Raw genomic sequence first — 22,642 nt, forward strand, 5'->3', positions numbered from 1 at the left:
ACGGGAGCTTAAGCTTTTCTGCTAAAAAATAGAAAAAAGATCTATTAAAACGAATGGCTCTCTTGGGTTGGCGCTAATAATTCCAAACCTTCTTTATCTATCCAACAATTAGGAGGATATGTAGGGATGCATTGTGAGGTAGGTTATAATAATATTTATAATAATATTAACAAAACGGAGATTACTACAACGTGTGGATTGAATTCGGTCCGTTTCTATACACAAGTTTCACCAGGTTTTGATGTAGCTAATGTGCTAATACTAATTTCTAACTCCAGTAACACAATATGGACTTGAACCGGAAATTTGCTACCTACACTATAGTGCTTTTTTAACCGGAAATTTGCTCTAGTAATACTAATTTCTAACCAGAAATTTGCTCCAGCTTCAAATCTAGTACTTTTTCTACCTACACTATAGATGAAGTGCTATGCCACGCTTCGTCCTTGATGGAGATTTGCTATGTACTATTTAGTTGTCATTAATTTTTTAAGTATATTCTTAGTATGTTCTTATTAGATCGACTTGGTGGATAACACTACATAAAAGGTAATTCTAAATGAGTTTAGTCAGTGAGGTCATTGATTTCATTTCCAGACATTGTCCTTGTTCCAACCAGCACTTCAAGAGGAATGGAAAAAAATCGTACTTTTCTCTCAACTTTAAGGAATAATAGTGTCTGCCATCATTCAACTAAGAGCCTTACACACTGATTATAGTGCATTATACATGCTAAGACACCTGACACTCAAAAGCTTCGAGTACATTGTACTGGCTTATTGACTCTTTGTGCATGCATTTCCTACTCATGCCTCTGATTTTGTTGCTCCTTCATTATAGTTGGAGGAATGCTTCATTATAATGGTCCCATCAAGCCCTGAATCTTTCTAAACCTATGGTCCTGAACCAGCCATAATAGAAAGTCACTGCATACCTCTTCTACACTCCGTTAGGATTTAGAGAAAAGGAGATAAAAGAAAAGATAGTTAGAGGGAGAATAAGTTTCTCTCATTTGGATCAAAACTTGAGAAGAGAAAAAGAAGAGAAATGGAGGAAAAGAAAGAGAATGACCTTCCATAATGGTCATTTTTTTTCTCCCCGTAAGTGGAGAGAGAGAGAGATTCTTTTTTTCCCCTTAATCTAAACAACATGAGAGAATTACTTTCCTTTCTTTTTACCCCTTTTCTTTATCTATTTTTCTATGCTTTTCTTTCTCTCTAAATGTAGCATTAGTGCATGTCACACCGAAGCAAAAGCTTTTTGTAGTTATTGCAGTGAAACTTACATAAATCCTACCCGCTTGGCCCCAAAAATATGACCCTAAGAATTTTGGGTTAGTTCCTGAACAAGATTTCGTAACGATATGACTGTGGACTCAAAATTAGTCCAACCCAACTTTGGTAGCACTTTGATCTAGAATCTTGGGTAGACGTGAGCAAAGGGTGCAAAGTTTAACTACTAGTTTAGGCACAAGCCTAATCCAAAATAACCGGTTAGACCATATCAGAAAAAATTAGGTATAGCCCACCTCCGGATCGGTTGTGAGGGCCCGGGTTACACAGGTTCAGGTCTACAGTCTTGGGTGGTCCAACGAGATTCAGACTGGACCAAGCTTAAGCCTGCCACAACCACCTGAACTCTCCGCTGATCTGATGGCACAGGAGGTGATTCTAACCCAAGAAAAGTTTGATGATGAAACTTAATCTGGTGTGTAGCTTATAAATAACTAGTTAAAATTTTCCTATCCTGAGATCAGGATAACTGACTCACTCCAGACAAAATGGAATGAATGTGTTCTAGCAAAATTTGGAAGATAAATATTTCCTACTAATTATTAGTTTTTCAGTCATTCTTGATTGTTTCCTACCAGATTGATCTTCTAGCTAAAATAGTATCAAAATTAGCCTTATGCTTCTTTATTTGTCTGTGGCTATTGGTTTAATTCTCTATACTGTCCACATGAGATACTTGCATATTAAATCTATTATCTATTATCTATTATCTATTATCTATTACTTTACATTATTTCTCAAAAAACTTGCCACATGGCAACATAAGCTTCAATGTTGTTGGGTGTGGGCTCCACCGGTTTTTTTTCTTTAGTTGAACCAAACCAAATCGTCGAGTATGAGTCCCATCCTGAACCAGCTCAAGTCCTCCAAATAATTTCACCTTTTTTGCTTGAACCAAACATGGTTGAGTGAGACCTCTACACTAAACTGGCTCATGTTCCCTGTTTTTTGTTTGGCTGAACCAAACCGGTGCCCTCTTTCTTTGCTTGAACCAGTCTGCTTTATTAAACTGAACAAGACCAATTGATTCATATCATTCATTATTCGGCCAACTTGCATTACATGTTAATTAATTATAATAATTCGAAAAATAAAACTTCAATTATCAATCATATATATATATATATATATATATATATTATTTTATTTATTTATTTATTTATTTATTTTTATACATTATTTCTTCTAAAGTTGCCACATGGCAACTTTTCCTTCATTTTTGAGTGTGTGCTCCACCCGAACCAGCTAAAGTCCTTTTCGTTCAACGGCAAAATGAATCCCACCCCTCATTATCGCTTTTTTTTATCGATGTTTTCTTTTCTTTTTTTTTTTATCGATGTTTTCTATATTTTCTCTAATTATCTATCCGTCGCATCGCACGGGTTACTACGCTAGTTAACACTAATTTGGTATCTTTTCAACCAGTTCCATGTGCATGGTTATTCATATCCTCTACATGCACAAACCTAGAGTTTTAAGACTATTCTTGAACTTCTTATCAGGAGGATCTTAAAACAGTAATCTTTTAGTGGCGGTTACTACCACATCAGATACGAGACATGGCACATTAATGTGATAGGATGGAAAAGTCGATGAGATAGGAGTGACAGAAAGTTGCTTGCCAAATCCTATATATGCAGTAACAAACAGAAAAGAGGAACCTGGAAGGGAGAATAACCCGGATGCTTCTTTTATATTCGCACCATCTTTGATCATCCGTCAAAGGAAGGATAAGGTTTGGCCACAATATATCAGGAAGCTGCCACAAAGTTAATGCCAGGTGTCAGTCAAAGAGTCAGTATCCAACTTACATGCATACACGCCTATATATTGGAGAGACATTCTGACGAGAAAACTAAGGTAGAGAGAGAGAGAGAGAGAGAGAGAGAGAGAGAGAGAAGCATCAAGGGAGTTAAACCAAATGGCTGTAGCCTCTGTTATGTCCTCTGTTGCATTGAAACAATATACTATACTAGTGGAGAGATCAGAAGTTAGAGGCTTCCCTTCACTAGCAAGAACCACTTCTCTGAGAGTAAAGGCTAGCAGTGGCAAGAAGATCAAGACCTCTAAACCTTATGGTTAGTAATTTAGTATTGACAGGGAATATATCTACAAACTATCATATGTATGAAAAAATAGAAAATATTGATCGTAAAAAATACTGTCACATGTATGATAAGAAAAAGTGAAGAGAGAAACATATATAGATAGTTAAATCAATAATAAATGGTAAACTAGATCTCATTGGCAACAACAGTAGAGTAACGAATCTAAGGCTAAAAGCTGAATTGCATCCAAGAACAGCAAGAGTCATCTGCACATTATTCTGACAGAAAAATAGCATAATAACAGGGCTCATACAATTTTTCAGTAGATATTTTATCCTAAATCATATTTCTTTTTCTCTTCCTGTACTCGTTTCCTGCTCTTATAGTAAAATTATCATAATTCCTAGGTCCTGGAGGAGGATTGAACTTGAAAAACGGCATTGATGCATCTGGAAGGAAGGCCAAGGTCAGACTTGCACCTGTATACACACAACAGCGCGCCCCCCTTCTCTCTCTGCTGATATTGTGAATCAACTACATAGCCATGCATGTTTTTTTCCAAGGTACTAGCAAAATTTAAAGTATTACATTGTTTACATCTCTGCAGGGAAAGGGTGTTTATCAATTTGTTAACAAGTATGGAGCAAACGTCGACGGTTACAGGTAGGAACTTAACATCAGATTTAAAGTAAAGTAATTATTGCTATCATTGGGTTAGCTGTACTTCGGAGCATCTACAACCGTACAAGCAGTGTAAGGATGCAGAATTTTCTTTCAGTTTCAAAACAAACTATTGAAGTTCTAAACAGATCTTTCGTAAGCAGGAAAACGGAGCTCTGGCTTATCAACATATTCTGCAAACATATCAATCTATTCAACTTGTCTTAATACCTTTATCAGATAATTTACATTCTTTGTAACTTGCAGCCCAATATATACACCAGAAGAATGGTCTCCAAGTGGTGATGTCTATGTCGGAGGTAAGCACTAACAGAACATGCAAGAGGATAAACATAGTACTATGCAAAACAAACTACCCAAAATAAGAGAACTTAGTTAACTCTACCTGATAATATACGAAATTTGACTTTGCACTTCTTGAATCTAATGCTGGCATAACGGGGTGGTTGCAGGAAAAACCGGACTGCTCATCTGGGCTATAACTCTTGCTGGACTTCTAGGTGGGGGAGCTCTTCTTGTATATAACACAAGTGCCTTGGCTCAATAGACTTGTAGCTCATATTGCCTAATGGTCCCCTTCCTACCTCTAATTACTATCGCTCTACAAGGCGTTAAAACTAGTTCTGGTGTTCATGGGCACATAACATAAGTAGTGGTAATGTAGCTTTCAATTGATTTTATACAGAGTACAGTTAATGAAGTCTAGTCTACATGTAGAACTATAATTTCGACAAGTACGTTTGTTATCAATTTAAGTTACTCAAGATGTCTACATTGCAGTCTTTTTTTCTTTTTTTAAAGATGTCTACATGGATAATACTTCTGGTTTTTAAAACGGTTGCGATCCACAGATTGAAATACTCAAGCATCTAAATTGAAGCCACTCATCACAACAGATGAAAACGAAAAGTACAATTGAATAGTAAATATGCTACAAATTAGGGCACAAATGCACCATGATGATTTGATGCTATCAAATAACCATGCCATGAAATGAGAAGTAAACCACAAATTAAGAATCAGAAGATTACTATGCAAATGACTTAAACATAACTAGTCATGACAACATTTTTGTCACAAAAAAAAAGAAAACAAATGGCATCTAAAACATTTTCTAAGGCTGTAAACAAAGGATTTGCTATTACACAAGAAGATTTGAAAGGAACATAATACAATGGTGAAATATTTGCTACAAAATAGATTGTTATAAGTAAATATCGGTATTTTGGACATCCAAATGAAATTCTAGCAAGATGCTGTCAATATATTGAAAAAGAAGTGGTGAGATAAAATTAATGAAAAAGAAAGGAACACTCACACATAAGCAAGCATGCATTTAGAAAATCACATAAACTTTAAGAAAGCAAGTCGGTGTGCAATAGCTAGCACTTGTGTGTGCACACATTTGCACTAGTTGCAACAGAAACTTCAATCAAAGTACAGTGACTTAAAGGCTTTCTATGCTCAAGTCCAATTTCCTAGACAATTCTTCCAACATATATGTGATTGTTAAAGAATTGATTCACAAATATCTGCTAAATAAATGCTGGAAAAATAAGAAATAAGCAACTAGCTGCTTGTGTTAGCCAGTTCAAAATAAGAAAGGAAAAAGCCTCTAACCAAAGTGTAGTCGTCATAGTTCCTTGAAGCTCCACAAGTCCACATTGGCTACACAAGAACATAGCTCCACGAGAATGTTTAGTAATTAATGAAATGGAATCCTGGTCAAACTACTAAAATTTGAAACATAAAGCAGAACAATTTATACTGCTAAACAAATTCAATTTGTACACAATGGTTATTGGCCCAAACTTCTCAGTACAAAAAGAAGATTAAACAAAGACAAATTCATACAGCTTCTGAAAAGTATGCATTATTCAAAGTAACACTAGATACAGGCTCCATTTATTTAAGTCATACTAAGCAACCTTGCACAAATTATAGACACTTAGAGTAGCAAACTAACCATATTATAAAGACACGAGCTGGACAATGACCCATTATACTATCTCAATCAACGAGATTAACTGCAATACTGAAACAAACATGCTTGAAGGCTTTGAAGCTGCCATCATCAAGTGAGACAGAGGCCAAATGTTTCGATATTTCTGTCTCAGAGATATTTTCATAGTTAGCTTCATTGTTGCAAACAAAGTAGCCACCACATTCCCATGGAAAAAGCTGACACTCCATTGTCACATTTTTGACCTGGAATACACATAGAGAGAAATTACCACCCCAAATAAATGTGACATAAAACAAAGATATGATATCGTACGTAATAAAAGCAGATTAAGGATGAGTAAGTCTATAGATTCAACAAGCACTTTACCTGAGGAAACAAGTATATCTTTGTGCCACAATCGGTAATCAGCAAATTAAATGCAGTATTCTGACTGTGTAAGGTGGAGCAGATTTTTGTCACTAGAGCGACTAGCGACTTCAAATTCTTGCTCATGAACACCAAAGTTTTAAGAGGATAGTCCATGACTTCACAAATTTGGGTGTCTGTTATGAGCACATCCTCATATGCAGAGATGGTAGGGAAAAGCTCCACAGGTAAAGGGTTTGCAAAGTAATTGGCCTGTGACATACATAGAATAAACATGTCAATGCAGTTTTTTCTTATTGTGTTAATGCATTGAAGATATATGGTCAAAACCATTTCAAGTGCGTTGGCATGATGCTTACAACTAAGGCGACGAAGAGAAGCTGTAGACTACATATTTGACATATGATTTTATTCACCTGACTAGTTACAGAACTACAAAGATAAATGATCCAGAAACATCTTCAAGTAGTGAAATAAGCAAAGTTTCACACTACTAACGAACGTCCCATAGCATAAATAAATGGCATTTTTTTTTCCTCAAGGACAAAACTTAACTAATTTGAGGACTCTGTATCATACACTGATTGTAATATAATAATTCACACCAAAAAGCAAATAAATAGGCAAGGAATCCCTTCAAAAAATGGCCATTTACTTCAAAAAGCCTTACAAGACTCCAAGTAACAAACCTCATCAAGGAAATTATCGGGCAGATTAGTATTTAGTTAAAGAATAAAGAAAATCCAGGAAATGCTTCATCGGGAACACCCAAATGAGTACTCAGAAAATCAAGCTGCCTCAGTAGAATCATACTTATAAGATGATAACAATCATTATAGAAAGCATGCCGGTTAAGAGCAAATGCTCAAGAAAGATACCTATCTCATGGACAAAAAGAAATGGATAGTAAATTGATTCGAAATCTACAGAAAAAGAGGTTAAGCATGCTTTTCAGAGAAATGAAACTCCGAAAGATTGTAAGGCATGATTACATACGAATTGAGGTTTGGAGGTGCTTAAAAGATGTTCAAAGAATTTAGACCAAATTTATTATCTACCTCATTTCCTTTAAAACAACAAAGTGAATTTGGTTTCCAATCCACCATTGTTGCATCTTTGTCATCCCAAAGCGAACGTAATAATGAAAGAAATGTTGCAGACAAAGAAAAAAAAAAACATTATTGTTTCATAATCTATGTGATTGCATGCCCTCTACTCATATTCGTAAAACAAAAACAACATAAGAAAACGATAGGTTGTCAACTTCACTGATGTGATCAATGTTTGGTCAGAGGACTCCTGATACAAAACCTGTGGTTTATAATGACCACAAGAAGTGAACACATTTAAAACCACTACCGATTAAGCTCAAATAAGCCCATGTGAAACAATCTGATATCAACGTAGGAAAAATATAGTTGAGACAACTTCAAAATTGTAAACCTTAAAATATAAAAGATAGCTAGAAGACCTGTGGAACTCATAAAGTAGGAGGTTTGCGTTAGAGAGCACTCCAATTTTTAATTTACATCCACAAATATATTGTATGTCATATTTTTCAAGAAATCTTTCAAAATTCTTGCCCATTAACCCATCACAATCATCTAACATCATCACTCTTTAACTTTCCCACATAGTTATAGTTATTTGAGCTACCCTAAAATTCCTCTGCAGCATGCAATTTATTCTATTTCACTCATACCCATCATCTAGGATTATGTGTAGGCATGTAGGCATGTCGCCTCTGTTAAGGCCATAAGACAGACTCCTTAATTTCCTAAAAATATGATATTGAGACATGCAAACATTTGCAACCATCACTCAAAACGAAGGAGCTGAAATTCAAAGATAAGATACCTAGGCCTCACTAAAAAAGCATAATCAGGACAAAAAAAAAAAAACTCCGGTCTAACATGACAGTTGTCAAGCTCTCCAAACAAAGTCTCTCTACTTGGAACCAGTTGTTAAAAAGGCTTATGCTTATGACATCCATATATGAAATTAAGGAGAAAAGTTTAATAGACTGAGATATGGATATGATTTGCGCGCTGTACAAAAAATTAAAAATGTCAGCAAGACTACCTGAAAATGTATATGACCAGAAGTTGTAGAGGCATTGTCAAGGAAAACTCGAAATGAGGAATTATTAACTTCAACAGCAATCTGTGTGACTAATCCTAATATCTTTCGGTCCCAAAACAGCGGTAGCTGGTGGCTAACATAAGGCACCAAGTAGACATGACCGTACTCAACAGGATTCCCCTTAGACAAAAAGACATGGACCAATCATAACCACAACTCAAAAGGTATTCTGCACATAGTTTAAGTTTAATTTGTATGAACTGGAGATTCATACTTACATTAGCAATGATCAGAACTCCATCTTTAGGTAGCACCGTCAAAGGTAGCAGCTCAGAGCTCTCCTTTTCTCCCTGGCAAACACAGAAGAGTATTTCCTCTTTGCAATTTTTCATGTAGTTTGACTTCATAAATCTCAACGGTTCAAGGAAGTTGTTCTCAAATTCCTTAAGAAATTGTGCATTCCATCTGTTATTCAATTGGACAATAAACTTCTTTCTACCACTGATAACCTGCAGAGCGACAGTCATTCGGAGAATGTGCTAAAAGCCTAAAAACTAAACTGGAAGACTGATTGCATCAATTAAAAGCCTTGAAAATGCACCTTAAATTCGCAGGCAGTGACATCGTATTCAAGCTGACCCCTCCAAGCATGATATTCCCACTATGATTGTAAAGTAGAAGATTACATTAAAATCCAAAAGCAATCAGAAATAGATCCCAATTCTAGAAAGTTATCAACCTGAGAGAGGAGGAAAGTGTCCAGTAAACTCTGACTATCCTCAGCAGTGAAGGAACCTCCGCAAGCATCATTGTCCTTCGGAATAACACCAAGGCTGTAAAGATGTGTCTTGATACCTGAAAATTTCACAATGCCCCAAAGCAAGAATCAGACAAGACGCAATTTGAGCTTGACTTCCTTTCTTGTTTTCTTTTTTTTATATAAATCTTTTCAGCCATTTTCAAACTGTCACAACACATTGCAGGATCCAATTTGGTTCAAGTTTATATGACCATGACCATTGCATAGCAAGCACGAAAAATATATATGAGATGAAAATTCGCTACTAGTTAAAAGCTATAAGACTACATATGAGTGATAATATTCATTAACATTTAGTAAAATAAATAAAGAATAGGGAAGACAAACCTTTTGGAGGCACTTGGTCGCCTTTAGACTGCTCTGAGCTAGAATTCTGCCTCAGAAAAGGGTATTCACCCTCAACCTGTGTGACTGACACCATATTTTATGACACTTAATAGACCAACTAAAGGAAAAAACTATAATACTGAAGCCTGATCAGACTTCAGCACCGCCACCAGCAAGGAAAGTCAGATCAGAAGGATGCCCTCCGGCAGAAGGTAGGGCACCCCGACCTCCGTGGAAAGAAGGGGACGCAAGGAGAAACTTAGGAAAACCCTGAGAACATTTTCTTCCCCTTCTAATTAGAACGCGGGTTTCTTTGCTCGAAGCCGTGGTTGGATTGCTGAAGCCAGCCCTAATCGGACCAGCAATTTCTTCAAAGAACCAGCGAAGTCACAAGAAACTCTGCGTCCCCAGAAGATATAAGCCGGTAATCAACAAAAAGACCTGATGATTAACAGGACAAGAAAAGAATTATATTCCTGTTAGCAACGCAAAATTCAAATGATATCCCAAAATTACGTGAAATGCCATATATGTTTGTTCAATCTCTTTCTTCTTCTTTTTTTCCTTTCAAATAAAAATTTAGGTTCAAAACCAACTATAAGTCCATCAACAACAAGAAACCAAATTATCCAGAGGTTTCGATTTAAGCAAATTAAAACCCTAATTCAGGAAATTATTGCACAAGAACACAACAATTATGTTTAAAACCAATATTAATTATTAGGTATTCACCAGTCCCCATTAACCAACAACAAACCAAATGTAATCCGGCAGAGAATGAATAAACCATCACTTTTCAGGACCCAAAATTCACCATACAATGTAAAGAAAGTGACCATTCTTATAAACAAAAAACCAGATCTAACTCAGGGGAAACCGTAATTTGTTAACCAAAGAAAACTCATAAACTAAAAGAACCCGATCAAAGAATGTTATACATTTCGGCAACCAAGCCAAACTGAAATTCTGAAAAGAACATCTCCAAATAATGCACAATGCCGCACAAAATTTTCCACTTCCGCAGGACATTAAAATTTCTAAACAGAAATGCAAGCCCATCGACAACACACAACATTACGCAAACATTATAACCATCAAGAACCTCAAATTTCTCCGCTAAAAATAAACATAACACATCTTGGAAACCCTAACTCACGAAATTACCACACAAGTACACAACAAGACGAAATCCGAAGCAATCCATTAGAGATCGATCTAATGCAACTCCAAAACCCAAAAGAAAACAACGAGATACATCACACATCACAATAAATCGACGATTCTTGTCAGAAAAAAAAACATTAAAGCCCAGATCGGGAGAGAGATAGCACAATCGAATCACCGCAACAAAGGGGAATCGAAGAACAGGGGCAAGGGAAGATGATACCGCTAGGGTTTCTTCGGAGGAAGCGGGAGGAGCTGTGTTCTCTTTTTTTATCCTCTCGTCTTCTCTGTCTCTCTCTCTCTCTCTCTCTCTTCCTCGGGAGGGGAAAAGGAAACGGGAAACGGAAACGGAAACGGAAACGAAGAAGATCGTGTGATGTTACGTTGCCGCAGAGGCACAGCAAAGTATTAAAGGGAGCGTTTTATGATGATCCCCTGATATTTATAGCCGTACAACGCGGTATATGCTCCCTGGGGAACGTTCCGATTTCCCAGCAAACTACAACGATATTTTAGATTTTTTAAGAAAACATATTTTACTGAAAATTTAAAAATAAAATTTTTTATTGGTAGTAGATAATTTTGAAGCAGAAGTCCCACATCATCTGATCATACGTCCAATCGCACAACTTAACGTTATATACTAACGCTTAGTTTGGTATTGAAATCCGTTTGACGCCATTAGATAAAATAAAGTTAAGGTAAAAATATATAAAGATATATTTCTGTGTTCTTCGATAAAACCATAAAAAATATACCGTAATCGACTCATCGTGATATACGGAATGTAATATTACTTACGAAAATAAATATAATATTTTTTTATCGTATTTTCTCACCGCACGTAATGCAATCTCCTTTTTGTAGTTCCTACCTCTCGAATAACTCCTTGCATATTTTGTCTCTATTGGTAACTTTCAAAGCCCTGAAATTTCGGATTCAAGAGATGGCCACTTTCTTATTAGCCAGCTAGTGAAATAAATGTGCTCATTGCTTCAATTTTTTGGTTTGAACATTAAATATTTTAATTAATTTAATTAAAATTTGTAATTAAATTTATTAATAAGAGTATCAAATTTTAAGTATTTTTAGTAAATAAAAAATATTTAATCAAGAATTTAGGTGTCGTGGTACGGAATCGTACCGAAAACTTACTGGCATGGTACTGCACAATGCGTGTCGGCCCGTGCTTCGGGCTATACCGATATATGTCGGTTTAAAAAAACATATGTGTGTCGACACGTAATAGTATAAAATATTTAGAGTTAATTTCATACGCGTCCCTACAAATATAGTGAATTACAGATATATCTTTACAAAGTTCAATTTTCACATCTTATCTTTGCAAAAGCCCTAATGTTTTCACATATGTCCATCTAGTTAGCATCCGTTAGACAATTGTTAATTTTTTAACAGTAAAGTTGTAAAATGACATTTTTGCCCTTGCCCTCTTCCTCTTCCTCTTTCTCTTTGTCTTCTTCTTCTTCTTTAGGCTGCGGGAGCGAACGGCGGCGACGGCAACGTTGCGGAGCTTGTCGGGGTTACAGCCAACGAGAACGAGAAAGAGGTGGAAGGCGAAGGCGCAGCCAATGCCGTCCGAGGTGCCTGTGACGATGGCCCACGCGGGCACCACGACGACCGCGACAATGACAACTCCATTCTCTCTTTCTTTCTCCACTCGTCTGTCCTCTCTCTCTCTTTTTCTTTATTATTATTATTATATATTAGAAAGAGGAAGAGGAAGGGGAAGAGAATGAATAAGAGGAAGAGGAAGGGGAAGAGAATGAAGAAGAGGAAGAAGAAGAGAAAAGGGAAGAGGAAGAAGGGTAAAAATGCTATTTTACCTTATTAACTGATTATGGTTAAGTATTTTAACTGTGGTTAACGAAATTTCTTTAACTGATGCTAACGGCAGGAACATATCTGAATACATTAGGACTTTTGTAGGGATAACTTATGAAAGTTGAACTTTGTAGGAATATATCTATAATTCACTATATTTGTAGGGACCTGTATGAAATTAACCCAAATATTTATTTTCTTTAGCAACAAAATATGTCAATTATTTAGTATATATTTTTATTAAAATTTTAAATTTTATTTAAAAAAAGTTATTTAGTAATTTTAAAAATAGAGGATTTTGAATTATGCTATGGGCACAACGGCACGGGAACTTACTTAGATCTTTGCATTTAATATGTCATATGTTATAATTACTATATTTAATAAAATTTTAGGTGGCAGATTTCAAATTATAGTTGAGGAGTCCCGGAGAAATTCCCTCTCCACAAAAATAACAAAAAAGGTAAAAACAAAAAAGTTGACCAACCTTTGGAGTAAATGACGTGCGCGCTGACGCCGGTTCGGGACGAAGTTAACAGGAGCTAATCACTTTGCGGATTGCACCCAATCTCGATCGTCCACTTCAACTGCAGAGTGGACGGCCGTGATTTACTGATCAGCTCTTATTCGGATACGTGATAGTGATACTGATGCACGCTCCGTAAACACATTTACTTACTTAATCACATGAGGGAATCTTCTGTGCTTCGTTTGGTTTAGAAAAAAAGAGTAAAAACTGTCTATTTTGGAGATAGGTACAAGTTTAGATATAAACTTAAAATAAATAATTTTATAATTGGATAAAGATTGAATAATTTTTTTAAATTAAAAAATAGCGTTTGAATAGGTAGGATGGAATAAAAAAAATAATAGATAGTTATAAATAGAAAATAATAATATTTTTTATATTTAAATTTAAATTTTTAAATTTTATATTTTAAATTTTAAATTTAAATATATGTTTTTAAAAATTAAAATATTCAAAATAAAATTCAAAATTTGAAATCTCAAATTCAAAAATTTAAAATTCTAAAATTTGAAATTTAAGATTAAGTTTAAATTTAAAAATATCAAATTTAAAATTTAAAATTTTAAAAATTAAAAATAATAATTTAAATTTTAAATTTTAGAATTTAAAATTATAAATATTAATTTTAAGATTACAAATTATTAAATTTTATAAAAAATTTAAATTATAAAAATAGCGAACACAAAATAAACAAACCACAAACAAAAAATAAAAAAAACATAGATTTACATGAAAAACTTTTTTTTAGGGAAAAGAGCTTCACTATCGAGCGAAAAACAAAATACAAAGTTCAGAATACAATCAATCTGTCGCCTTTGGAACAAAATGAAGAAGCAAATTCTTAACAGATTTATACCCCATTCATTTTTCCTCCACAAATTTATTTTTCAAATTAGTTGCATCGCATAACTGTCGGCGGGTCGGAGTCCAAAACCTGAAGTCCATTACACATCTAACAGGAAAAAATTCGTACAAAGCCTCGACAATAATATGGATTGCATGCATTTGCGACAAATCATGTCACCTGCTGCTCTGACAACAAAAATTATAATTTACTCCAATCATTGCAGCAGAGTATTCAAGTCGAGTACGAATTAAGAGATACAATTCAATTGTAAAATTTACACGGAAATAACTAAGAAAAAAAAAGTAGAATAAATAGCATCGAAGATCTATCTATTTGCAGACCAAGCACAAATGATAATTATCGAAGAGATTGTAGGAACTCAGCAAATAAATAAACAAATGATACAATAATAAATGAATATATTGGGTGAAATTAAAATGAAATTTGCATTACATGCCGAGTGCGCGGATATAAACTACACAGAAACTAATCTGCATGCTTGCAGCATCACCTCCTCCATTTCTACTCAGACGCGAGGAACTGACAAAGCCAAGCTCTTAATTATATATTTACCTCTGCGGATTCTCCATCTACGCTTTGCGAATCTCTACAAGCTTCCTCTCCTTCCTCTTCAATGCTCGAAAGATTCGCATCTTTACTTCTCAGATAAGCTTGGTGCAGTTGTGAAGCACATTCAAGATGCCACAAGACTTCGCCCATCGAAGGCCGGTTCTTCCCCTCCTCGGCAAGGCATTTCTCAGCTATCTCTCCAAACTTTTTCAAGGACTCCAAAGAGTAATTACCTTCGAGCCGCGGGTCCGTGATAGTCTCGATCGAATTCTTCCTTTGCCAATAAACCGCCCACTCAGCAAGATTTATCTGATCCCTCGGCAAACTCGGATTAATAACAGGTCGAGCACATAGCACTTCAAATAGCACAACACCAAAGGAATAGACATCTGATTTTTCTGTTAATTGCTGCCGTCTAAAGTATTCAGGATCGAGGTAACCAAAACTTCCTTTCACGGCGGTACTAACATGCGTACGGTCCAATGCCGGACCATCTTTCGACAGCCCAAAGTCCGCCACTTTCGCAACAAAGTCCCTGTCTAACAGTATATTTGTTGTCTTAACATCTCGGTGAATTATTCCTCTTTCTGCTCCGGTGTGAAGGTAGTGGAGTCCACGAGCTGCCCCGATACAAGCGTCGAGCCTTTGCTTCCATGTAAGAGGGGGGAGAGCGCTCCCAAATAAATGGCCTCTCAAAGTCCCATTAGCCATGTACTCGTAGACCAAAACCATCTCCTTTTGTTCGTCGCAATACCCAATCAAGGAAACAAGGTGGCGATGTCGGAGCTTCGAAAGCATCTCAATCTCCGTCTCAAATTCTTTCAAGCCCTGTTGAGAATGTGGGTGGGCGCGTTTAATCGCTGCAAATTTGCCATCTTCGATCTCGCCCTTGTAAACCTTGCCAAAACCTCCGACTCCAATAACCAGTGATTCATCGAAGTTCTTCGTAGCTGCTCTAATTTCCCCTATTGTGAATCTCCTCCCTGTTCTGGCACTTGCCATCGATCCATTAGGGTTTAGCGGCGAAAGGGATGCAAGAGCATTTGTGTTGCTTCCCACGGTCCCATGAAGAGAGAGCGGGCGCCAATTAGGATTATTTTTTGGGGGGTCCTTTACGCGAATTGCTTTCTTTTTTCGGATAAAGAAGCAAAATATAACAACAAAAAGTAAAGATACCATGAATACAAAACCAACGCCAGAACCAATTCCAATCCGCAAGGCCTTACTTTTTGCCTCTTTCTCATTAACAACATTCTCATTACCATCGACCCTCTTCGTAGCACGAGCAACATTACCGTTTCGGCTGATCTTGAAGATCTCAACCCCGTTGAGAAGCGCATCAGAGCCCGTCGGACCAGTTGCCGAATCCGGGCCCAATTGGAGCCAAAGGGCGCCCATCTGTTGCGTAGCTGCATCGACGTAGTCCTCGTGGTAGGCTTTGTTCTTCCCTCCTGCTTTCACGAACACATCATAATTTGCCGCAGCAGTTTTGTTGTTTATATAAATCCTAAAAATTCTCTGATTTGGCTGATCGTACACCAACTCGCAGAAATGCAGCCGGACTAAGTAATCAAAGTTGGGATCCACATCAAATTTCCACGACACGTTGAAGCTCTTCTCAAGAACTTGATTATCGGTCATCACTCTCGCCGTTTCGTAGACCAATAGAGGAGCAATTAGAGAACCATTTACGGAGGAATAGCTTATATTCGAAGAATTGGTAATAGTACTTGCAGCACTAAGCGAGAACATGAACTTCTCATCTGATTCCCAATTCCTCCAGAAACCAGGATCTTCCTCCGACTCTATTCTCGGGCCTCCAACATTCAATCTATACATAGTCTCAATCCCACGATCGACCAAACTGAATGTGCTCTTCGTCCCACCGTCTCCGCCAACTTTAGTAGCGAAGCCGCCGAACAAGTCGTCATCAGGGAAAGGGATTACCTCAATTGCATTGATGAAGGCAAAAGACGCCGAATCGGGGCTAAACCCAATCAGAAGCTGATTTGAACTAATGTTTAGGAAATACTCTTTGACAAGGGTGCCGCTTGTCGAATTGCTTCTCAGATTCCTCCAGTAAATCTCTCCTGGGACATTGAACATCGAAACAAGCTTCAAGTTGTCGGCGGATACGTCAAACAAGGACTCGTTTGCATTGTAATTAGTAAAGAAAGGGCAGAAGTGGAGGCGCACGAAGTAACTTCCGGGCACCACGCTGAAGTTGTAGGTCGACGATGCATTAAATATGCGAGCGGTTCTATATAGAGTTCCGTACACGGGTTCTCCGGTAATCGTCGGGGTCGACGCGACAATTCCGGTAGAGCTTAGGGTGAAGTTATCGGAAGGAGATGAATCGCCGACCCATTTCCTACCGTCGGCGTAGATGCTTGAATCGGAGCCGCAATTGATCATAAATGGTCTAACTAGAGCTTGTCCGAGTGTTAGAGGTACAAATCCTAAAATAACTAAACAAAGCCCATAAAATCTCATTTCTAGGTAGAATTTATGAAGAACTTGTGATCACTACAACTTCTCGAGGATGTGAATCACCAATAACTACAGCGAAAAGCAGAGACCAGAGCCATCTTCTTGTGATCTAAACACTAGAATCAAAGCAATCGCCAAAAAAAAAAAAAAAAAAAATACGGCCTCAGCTCAGGATCTGGGTTTCCAAATNATTTATGAAGAACTTGTGATCACTACAACTTCTCGAGGATGTGAATCACCAATAACTACAGCGAAAAGCAGAGACCAGAGCCATCTTCTTGTGATCTATAATATAGAATTTTAGGATTCAACAACGAAAACCCTGAAAATCATACGGCCTCAGCTCAGGATCTGGGTTTCCAAATTTTGCTCCTGTAATTATGAGCACCTGCCCATGTAATTTGTGAAGAATCAGCAGAAGTTTAACATGGATGGCTAAGAAATCACTGAAAAGGCACTATCACTGCCCAGTATCTTTTGTGCTGTGAAGTAAATCAAACTGCAAGGAGAAGAGAAAATAAAAGAAGAGAAAAGAAATAAAAACTCTCTCACCTGGAGATTTTGGGAAAGGCTTTTGGGAAAGTGGGGGTAGATAAACAATTGCTCGTTTTGTTCTCTGTGATGGTAGTGCGTTATGTGGTTGTGGGAGGCGAGTGTGCTGGTTGAGAATCAGAGGAAATGGCGAAGTGCCCCATTTTATTTTATAATTATTAGTTGTTATTATTATTGGTTATTATTATTCAAATAATAATCTAGTCCAGAAGAAGGGGGAAAGAGGACGGGGCCCACCCGGGCCGGCGAGGCAAACACATGGTTTTGTCTACGGGTGGATCAACCGAACCGCTTTTTTATAATCCGCGGATCCACTTGCCCTGTTGGCGTGTTTCTCTCTTTCTGTCTAACGTGAACGCGAGAGATGGCTCTCTGGACCCCGTTCGCCACGTCACCTAAATGGTCTCCTTCGCCAGGTCTTAGCGAGTAGTGAGATGATGTTTGGTGGTTGGAGGGTCTATAAGTGGCACGGTGGATATAATGCAACTAATATTTTCTACAATGAGGAATGTACGAACCTCACGCACCACACGAGGGACTACAGGGCTACTAGCTCCCCTTTTTAGAGCTTTCAAAAATTTTTAAGTTCATTTTATAGATCTAAAAAAATTTAAGTATTTATCCGTAAATATGATTAAGACCATTTAGTGTTCCTGTGAAAAAGATCCAATTGGTGAATTACATCTAACATAGATGATATCATCCGAGAATCATAAAGCTTAAAACGTTATTTTTGTGCCTCAGAAATCATAATTCGCACAAGGGACCAAACTGTCGACAAAGGACACTGGACTGATTCAATCACCTTTCGACGCTAAAGAACCCTAATATTGATAAACCTGCAGCGACTAATTTTTTTCATACATAAATTCATCCACTCAATAGCCAGTTAAATACACACATAATTTAACCACAGCAGCTGTAATAGGAAAAGCCTACCTGGGTGAAATTAGTAGGAAAAGCAGCAAACTAGTTGCTAGACCAGTTACATCAATTACAAAACGTAAATAAAGGGAAAGCACATAAACTAGCCACTTCTATCATTTTTTTTAACTTCCCATTTATGACTTTTAATTCCTTCGAAAAGAGTCTTTTTTATGCTTAAGAGGATCTGGGAGGAGGTTCTTCGACCAGCAAATCGTCTTCATCATGGTAGATGTTCTCGGCCATCTGCCAAATCTGAAGGATGTTGTCCTCTGCGACGCTTGCGATGACCCAGTCCTCACAAGGGTTCCATGAGAAGTCCGATATCTTGCTAGTGTGACCACCGTGGATGAAAAGTAGTTCCGGTGGGCCATCCTCTGCATCCTCTGGTGTTTGTTCTGCGTCGATTCTGGAAAAGAGAGAAGTTTCATATCGATTTTTAAGAGACAATAACATCCTACAAAAAGCCACCATCAAGATACTCCATTTTCATGAAGAATTCAAAGTTGAGAAAATACTTCAGTAGCGACAACATAAAAGAAAATGAAAAAAGAGACCATGTTCAGTGTGTTTGTCCAGGGCGGAGCTTCTACAAAAACTTTTTCCTTGGACAAGAAGAACCAACAGCTTTTTCATTGAAACCCCGCCCCCCCCATCAAAAGCTTTGCTATGCAGGAAAGTAGAAGCTTCATTTAGGTTTCTGCTTTTCAGGGCCCAGGAAGTTTATTCTGGCTTTCCGCTACAGAAAAAGCTTCACAAGTTTTATTTGCTAAGCACCTAACTATTGTTTCTCATAGTAGAGATGCTCTATAAGTCAGAGCAAGCAAACCAAATCCTCTTAACGGTTATAAGCTTTCTATTCAATCTGTCATTATTAGGATCTTCAACGTAGAAAGGTAGCAGAAGCAAAAATATTCACCTGCTAAGATCCCAAACCATTAGTCTCCTACCAAGGCAGCAGGATGCTAGTATGGTCTCATTGTTGGGGCTCCAGCCAACTTGGAAAACTTCCTCTCTAATGAAATCACAAAAGTTGCAGGCATGAGGATTCATACTAGAGTTGAATCAACTGAACGATACGTTACAATGAATAAAATGACAAATAAGAATGATTACTTGTGACAGTTAAAGGAATGAAGGGGAGTATTTATCTTCCGAAGGTCGAATAATTTGACAGACTTGTCGGTTGAGCCTGTTGCCACTACCCACTCGTTAAAGGGATTGAAAGCCAAGCAATTAACCTGCACCAAAATCGTGATGTTACAATAAGAATCATCCAATTTTCATGTTTTACAATGATGATGATCCAACTTCCAGTTTTCATGTGCAAGTTATTAGCTAAATCACAAATGAATTAAGTCAATTACCAAACCCAACAGAAAAATCAATGTCATCAGAATCTACAGGCGAAGGAAAAACTTTGCTACGACAGTCTCATATTTATATAGAAACGTTTCTCAATAAGATTGTTAAATGGGTGCTGCTTTAGCTGATCATTATTCTAATTCTGTACTACTTCACAGAACAACAAGGTTTTTCTTTTTTTCCAGAAAATGGACTAAAGAAACAAATCATAGCCACTTACTGGCACTCAAAATGGGAAAATATGTCCACAATTTACATTCAGAGCAATGGAAGATAGCCCATCAGCAAACTTACCTCACCTTGATGTGCCGCCACAGATTGGATAGGCTTGTTGGAGGCAGGCGTACGTAGGTCCCAGATCAGCAAATAATGGTCATCACCAACTGAGCCAAACAAGTATTCATGCCTTAAGTGCCATGCAACATCCTCAACAACACCATCATGAACCTACTCAATAGAGACATCGTTATAACATTTGCTAATTTAGGTATATCCTTGCAGCCATCAATGGTTCTTTTGTGAAGAAGCGATAACGAAGAAGACTCAAAAAAGATTATATTATGCATAAATAAAAGAGCTGGTCAAGTTCCTTGGAAACAAACAAACAAACATGTTCACTTAGTCCTCTCATCCTTTCCCTGTCAGTTTACTATTGAATGATTTTTCATGTCATGCACTAGTACAAGATTAGAAATAACAATGTCAACAACAAACTACAAACAAACTAAATGGAAAAGGAAATAGAAGAAGCTAGAGAAGGTGATCCTGGGGAGAGCCAAAAAAAAAAAAGAGATGAATATTTAAGTATCAAGAACTAAGGAGAAATGCGAAACTTAATTCTTTTCCCAACAGCGAATGATGTACTCTAAATTAGAAAATCAAGATAACTTACACAAAATTGCATAGCTACAAACTGATTTGTCTTTGAAACATATCAAACTCGAAAATATACTACTTACTGACAGTGAAATTTTAGGTGTCACTCTACTTTAGGAGCTCTTGACAAATAGAGGGATGATATTTGCTATTCAACATATATGTAATAAATCTTCTTAAGAAGTTGCATGTTAGAGGCTGCTTCAAAATGTCACATATAGTAAATGTATTTTGACGCCAGGGCAAAAGTATACAGAAAAAAGATAGAAAACATCCAAGACATTGATGATAAGCAAGCATTAATTCATGTAAAGCTACCTTGAAAGTCTGAAGAGCATCAAGGACTTTGCCTTTACTATTTGCTTTGATATCCCACAAGCATATTTGAGCATCATCAGAACCACTCAATAAGTGACCTTCCTTGAAGACGCTCCAAGACAAACCATAACCTTCGGAGTTGTGGCCCCTCAACCTTAAATCAGGATTACACGCGCCATCTAGAGGCGGCTTTGATGGATGCTTGCTGTAATCAAAAACATAAACCTCTGCACTGACTGTCTTAGTTGCAATTATAAAGGGATTTTGCGGCATATAGCGGGCTCGATTGACCTCTCCATCATGATTTATTTGCTGAACTATTTGCACCTGCACCGAAAGGTTGAAAAATTACATGGAAGCACTACTCGCACATCTACTAAGTTAGTAAAGCATTATATCAGCTTAAACCTGCATATACCCATCTTGGACTAAGAGCTTCGAAAAATGAACTTACAAAATGCTAGCCAAAAGTACTTTCAAAGAACAGCTCTTTCGACGCCGCTATGACATGAACACTGTTACTATCCAGGAGCATTATACATAGGATGTAGTTAACCCACTAGAAATGCAGATGATCGAACACAAGCACCATGCAAGCACCTAGTCAATCTTTACTTAACAAACTCTTACACAAGATTTCTCCTTCAGCATATACCATGGATCGAGTATTTACTTGGTATAACAATGTTATCATTTGGACTTATAACCTCCTTTACCGTTCAGCAGAGTTACAGAAATAAAACCTCGGGTTTACAAATAGAAAAAAAATGCAGCATATGAAGCTAAGGGGAGCCAATTTTAGAATCAAGCTATTCTTCACTTTATCTCTGGTTATCCCCTTATTCAGTATAGTAATCCATCAACATTACACTAACTCACAGGGACACTACAATTATTCTTAGACTCGAGAAGCAAGGAAAAAAGAAAAAATTCTAAGTCCAATTATTTAACACCGAGTGTAGAAAACCGATCAGAAACTGAAAACCCTAGGCGTTCCAAATCTACCAACTATCGCATCAAGAAGAAAACATGCTACTCAAAGATCCGAACACCGACCTTTCCGCTGGCGCAGCCGAAGCCGCCGATCTCGCCGTGCTCGTCGTCGTACTGGCGCGCGTCGTTCTCGGCGTCCTCGAGTGGCAGCTGGACCTGGGCTAGCATGAGGTAGTTGGGCTCGTTGTCGGAGGTGTGGGTCCCGAGGATCATCTTCTGCACGGAATGGTCCTTCCCCGGGGGCTCCTCGCGATCGGGGAGCCACTGCACCGTGAGCGAGGGCCACTCGAGCGCGTGGGTGATGACGAGGTCGTAGAGGAACGGGGTGTTCTTCTTCCATATCTTGTACTCCTCGTTGATCAGACGCTCCTCGATCTCGCCCCGGAACTCCTCGTCATCCTTCGCCATTGCTGAGCTCCTTGCGTCTCTTCCTCGCGATTATGGGGGATTTTGGAGCGAAAGGGGCGGGAACAGGGACGAAGAGTCAAGGGCCGCAGGAGGAGAGCAAGAAAGGCTTTCGAGGGTTTCGTTGGATTTAGGGGGAGCGGTAGTTTGTAATAAATGAGAATGACGAGGGTGATTTGGTAATT

General features: G+C 37.6%; 4 protein-coding genes across 7 annotated transcripts; 1 reads left to right on the plus strand and 3 right to left on the minus strand.

Annotated features, from left to right (window-relative positions):
• On the plus strand, positions 3,181 to 4,821 carry LOC109713371 (photosystem II 10 kDa polypeptide, chloroplastic-like). 2 transcript variants are annotated; one of them, XM_020237428.1, is made up of 5 exons: positions 3,181 to 3,370; positions 3,748 to 3,821; positions 3,948 to 4,003; positions 4,268 to 4,320; positions 4,474 to 4,821. In XM_020237428.1, exons 1-5 carry the CDS (start codon positions 3,214 to 3,216, stop codon positions 4,566 to 4,568), a joined length of 435 nt encoding a protein of 144 aa, XP_020093017.1. In that variant the 5' UTR covers positions 3,181 to 3,213; the 3' UTR covers positions 4,569 to 4,821. The 2 variants fall into 2 exon arrangements, with proteins under 2 accessions (XP_020093017.1, XP_020093018.1); XM_020237429.1 differs by having other exon boundaries at positions 3,182 to 3,370; positions 3,748 to 3,806.
• LOC109713370 (GDP-L-galactose phosphorylase 1-like) lies at positions 5,806 to 11,157 on the minus strand. Of its 3 annotated transcripts, none has more exons than XM_020237426.1 (8): positions 10,970 to 11,154; positions 9,583 to 10,023; positions 9,175 to 9,290; positions 9,037 to 9,096; positions 8,714 to 8,944; positions 8,436 to 8,615; positions 6,354 to 6,605; positions 5,820 to 6,229 (listed from the first exon to the last, which is right to left on the minus strand). In XM_020237426.1, the coding sequence occupies exons 2-8, from the start codon at positions 9,674 to 9,676 to the stop codon at positions 6,032 to 6,034; spliced, it is 1,131 nt and encodes a 376-aa protein (XP_020093015.1). In that variant the 5' UTR covers positions 9,677 to 10,023; positions 10,970 to 11,154; the 3' UTR covers positions 5,820 to 6,031. The 3 variants fall into 3 exon arrangements, with proteins under 3 accessions (XP_020093016.1, XP_020093015.1, XP_020093014.1); XM_020237425.1 differs by having other exon boundaries at positions 10,925 to 11,154; XM_020237427.1 differs by lacking the exon at positions 8,436 to 8,615 and having other exon boundaries at positions 5,806 to 6,229; positions 10,925 to 11,157.
• Positions 14,322 to 17,174, minus strand: LOC109713327 (probable receptor-like protein kinase At1g30570). The gene has a single exon (XM_020237352.1). It carries the CDS (start codon positions 17,025 to 17,027, stop codon positions 14,526 to 14,528), a length of 2,502 nt encoding a protein of 833 aa, XP_020092941.1. The 5' UTR covers positions 17,028 to 17,174; the 3' UTR covers positions 14,322 to 14,525.
• On the minus strand, positions 18,405 to 22,586 carry LOC109713328 (histone-binding protein MSI1 homolog). Its single transcript, XM_020237354.1, has 6 exons — positions 22,116 to 22,586; positions 21,060 to 21,386; positions 20,160 to 20,312; positions 19,617 to 19,741; positions 19,420 to 19,515; positions 18,405 to 18,909 (listed from the first exon to the last, which is right to left on the minus strand). The coding sequence occupies exons 1-6, from the start codon at positions 22,458 to 22,460 to the stop codon at positions 18,678 to 18,680; spliced, it is 1,278 nt and encodes a 425-aa protein (XP_020092943.1). The 5' UTR covers positions 22,461 to 22,586; the 3' UTR covers positions 18,405 to 18,677.

This window comes from Ananas comosus, linkage group 7, assembly GCF_001540865.1.
Source record: "Ananas comosus cultivar F153 linkage group 7, ASM154086v1, whole genome shotgun sequence".
NCBI lineage: Eukaryota > Viridiplantae > Streptophyta > Magnoliopsida > Poales > Bromeliaceae > Ananas > Ananas comosus.

Excerpts from the sequence above, each read along its gene's own strand:
- LOC109713371 (XM_020237428.1), top strand. The coding sequence starts at position 3,214 with ATGGCTGTAGCCTCTGTTATGTCCTCTGTTGCATTGAAACAATATACT. Across the intron at positions 3,371-3,747 it reads CAAGACCTCTAAACCTTATG|GTCCTGGAGGAGGATTGAAC; the intron begins GTTAGTAATTTA and ends CATAATTCCTAG. Across the intron at positions 4,321-4,473 it reads TGGTGATGTCTATGTCGGAG|GAAAAACCGGACTGCTCATC; the intron begins GTAAGCACTAAC and ends GGGTGGTTGCAG.
- LOC109713370 (XM_020237426.1), bottom strand. The coding sequence starts at position 9,676 with ATGGTGTCAGTCACACAGGTTGAGGGTGAATACCCTTTTCTGAGGCAG. Across the intron at positions 8,945-9,036 it reads TCACTGCCTGCGAATTTAAG|GTTATCAGTGGTAGAAAGAA; the intron begins GTGCATTTTCAA and ends GTCGCTCTGCAG. Across the intron at positions 6,230-6,353 it reads AGATATACTTGTTTCCTCAG|GTCAAAAATGTGACAATGGA; the intron begins GTAAAGTGCTTG and ends TGTGTATTCCAG.
- LOC109713327 (XM_020237352.1), bottom strand. The coding sequence starts at position 17,027 with ATGAGATTTTATGGGCTTTGTTTAGTTATTTTAGGATTTGTACCTCTA.
- LOC109713328 (XM_020237354.1), bottom strand. The coding sequence starts at position 22,460 with ATGGCGAAGGATGACGAGGAGTTCCGGGGCGAGATCGAGGAGCGTCTG. Across the intron at positions 20,313-21,059 it reads ATGCTCTTCAGACTTTCAAG|GTTCATGATGGTGTTGTTGA; the intron begins GTAGCTTTACAT and ends TCTATTGAGTAG. Across the intron at positions 19,742-20,159 it reads TGGCGGCACATCAAGGTGAG|GTTAATTGCTTGGCTTTCAA; the intron begins GTAAGTTTGCTG and ends ATTTTGGTGCAG.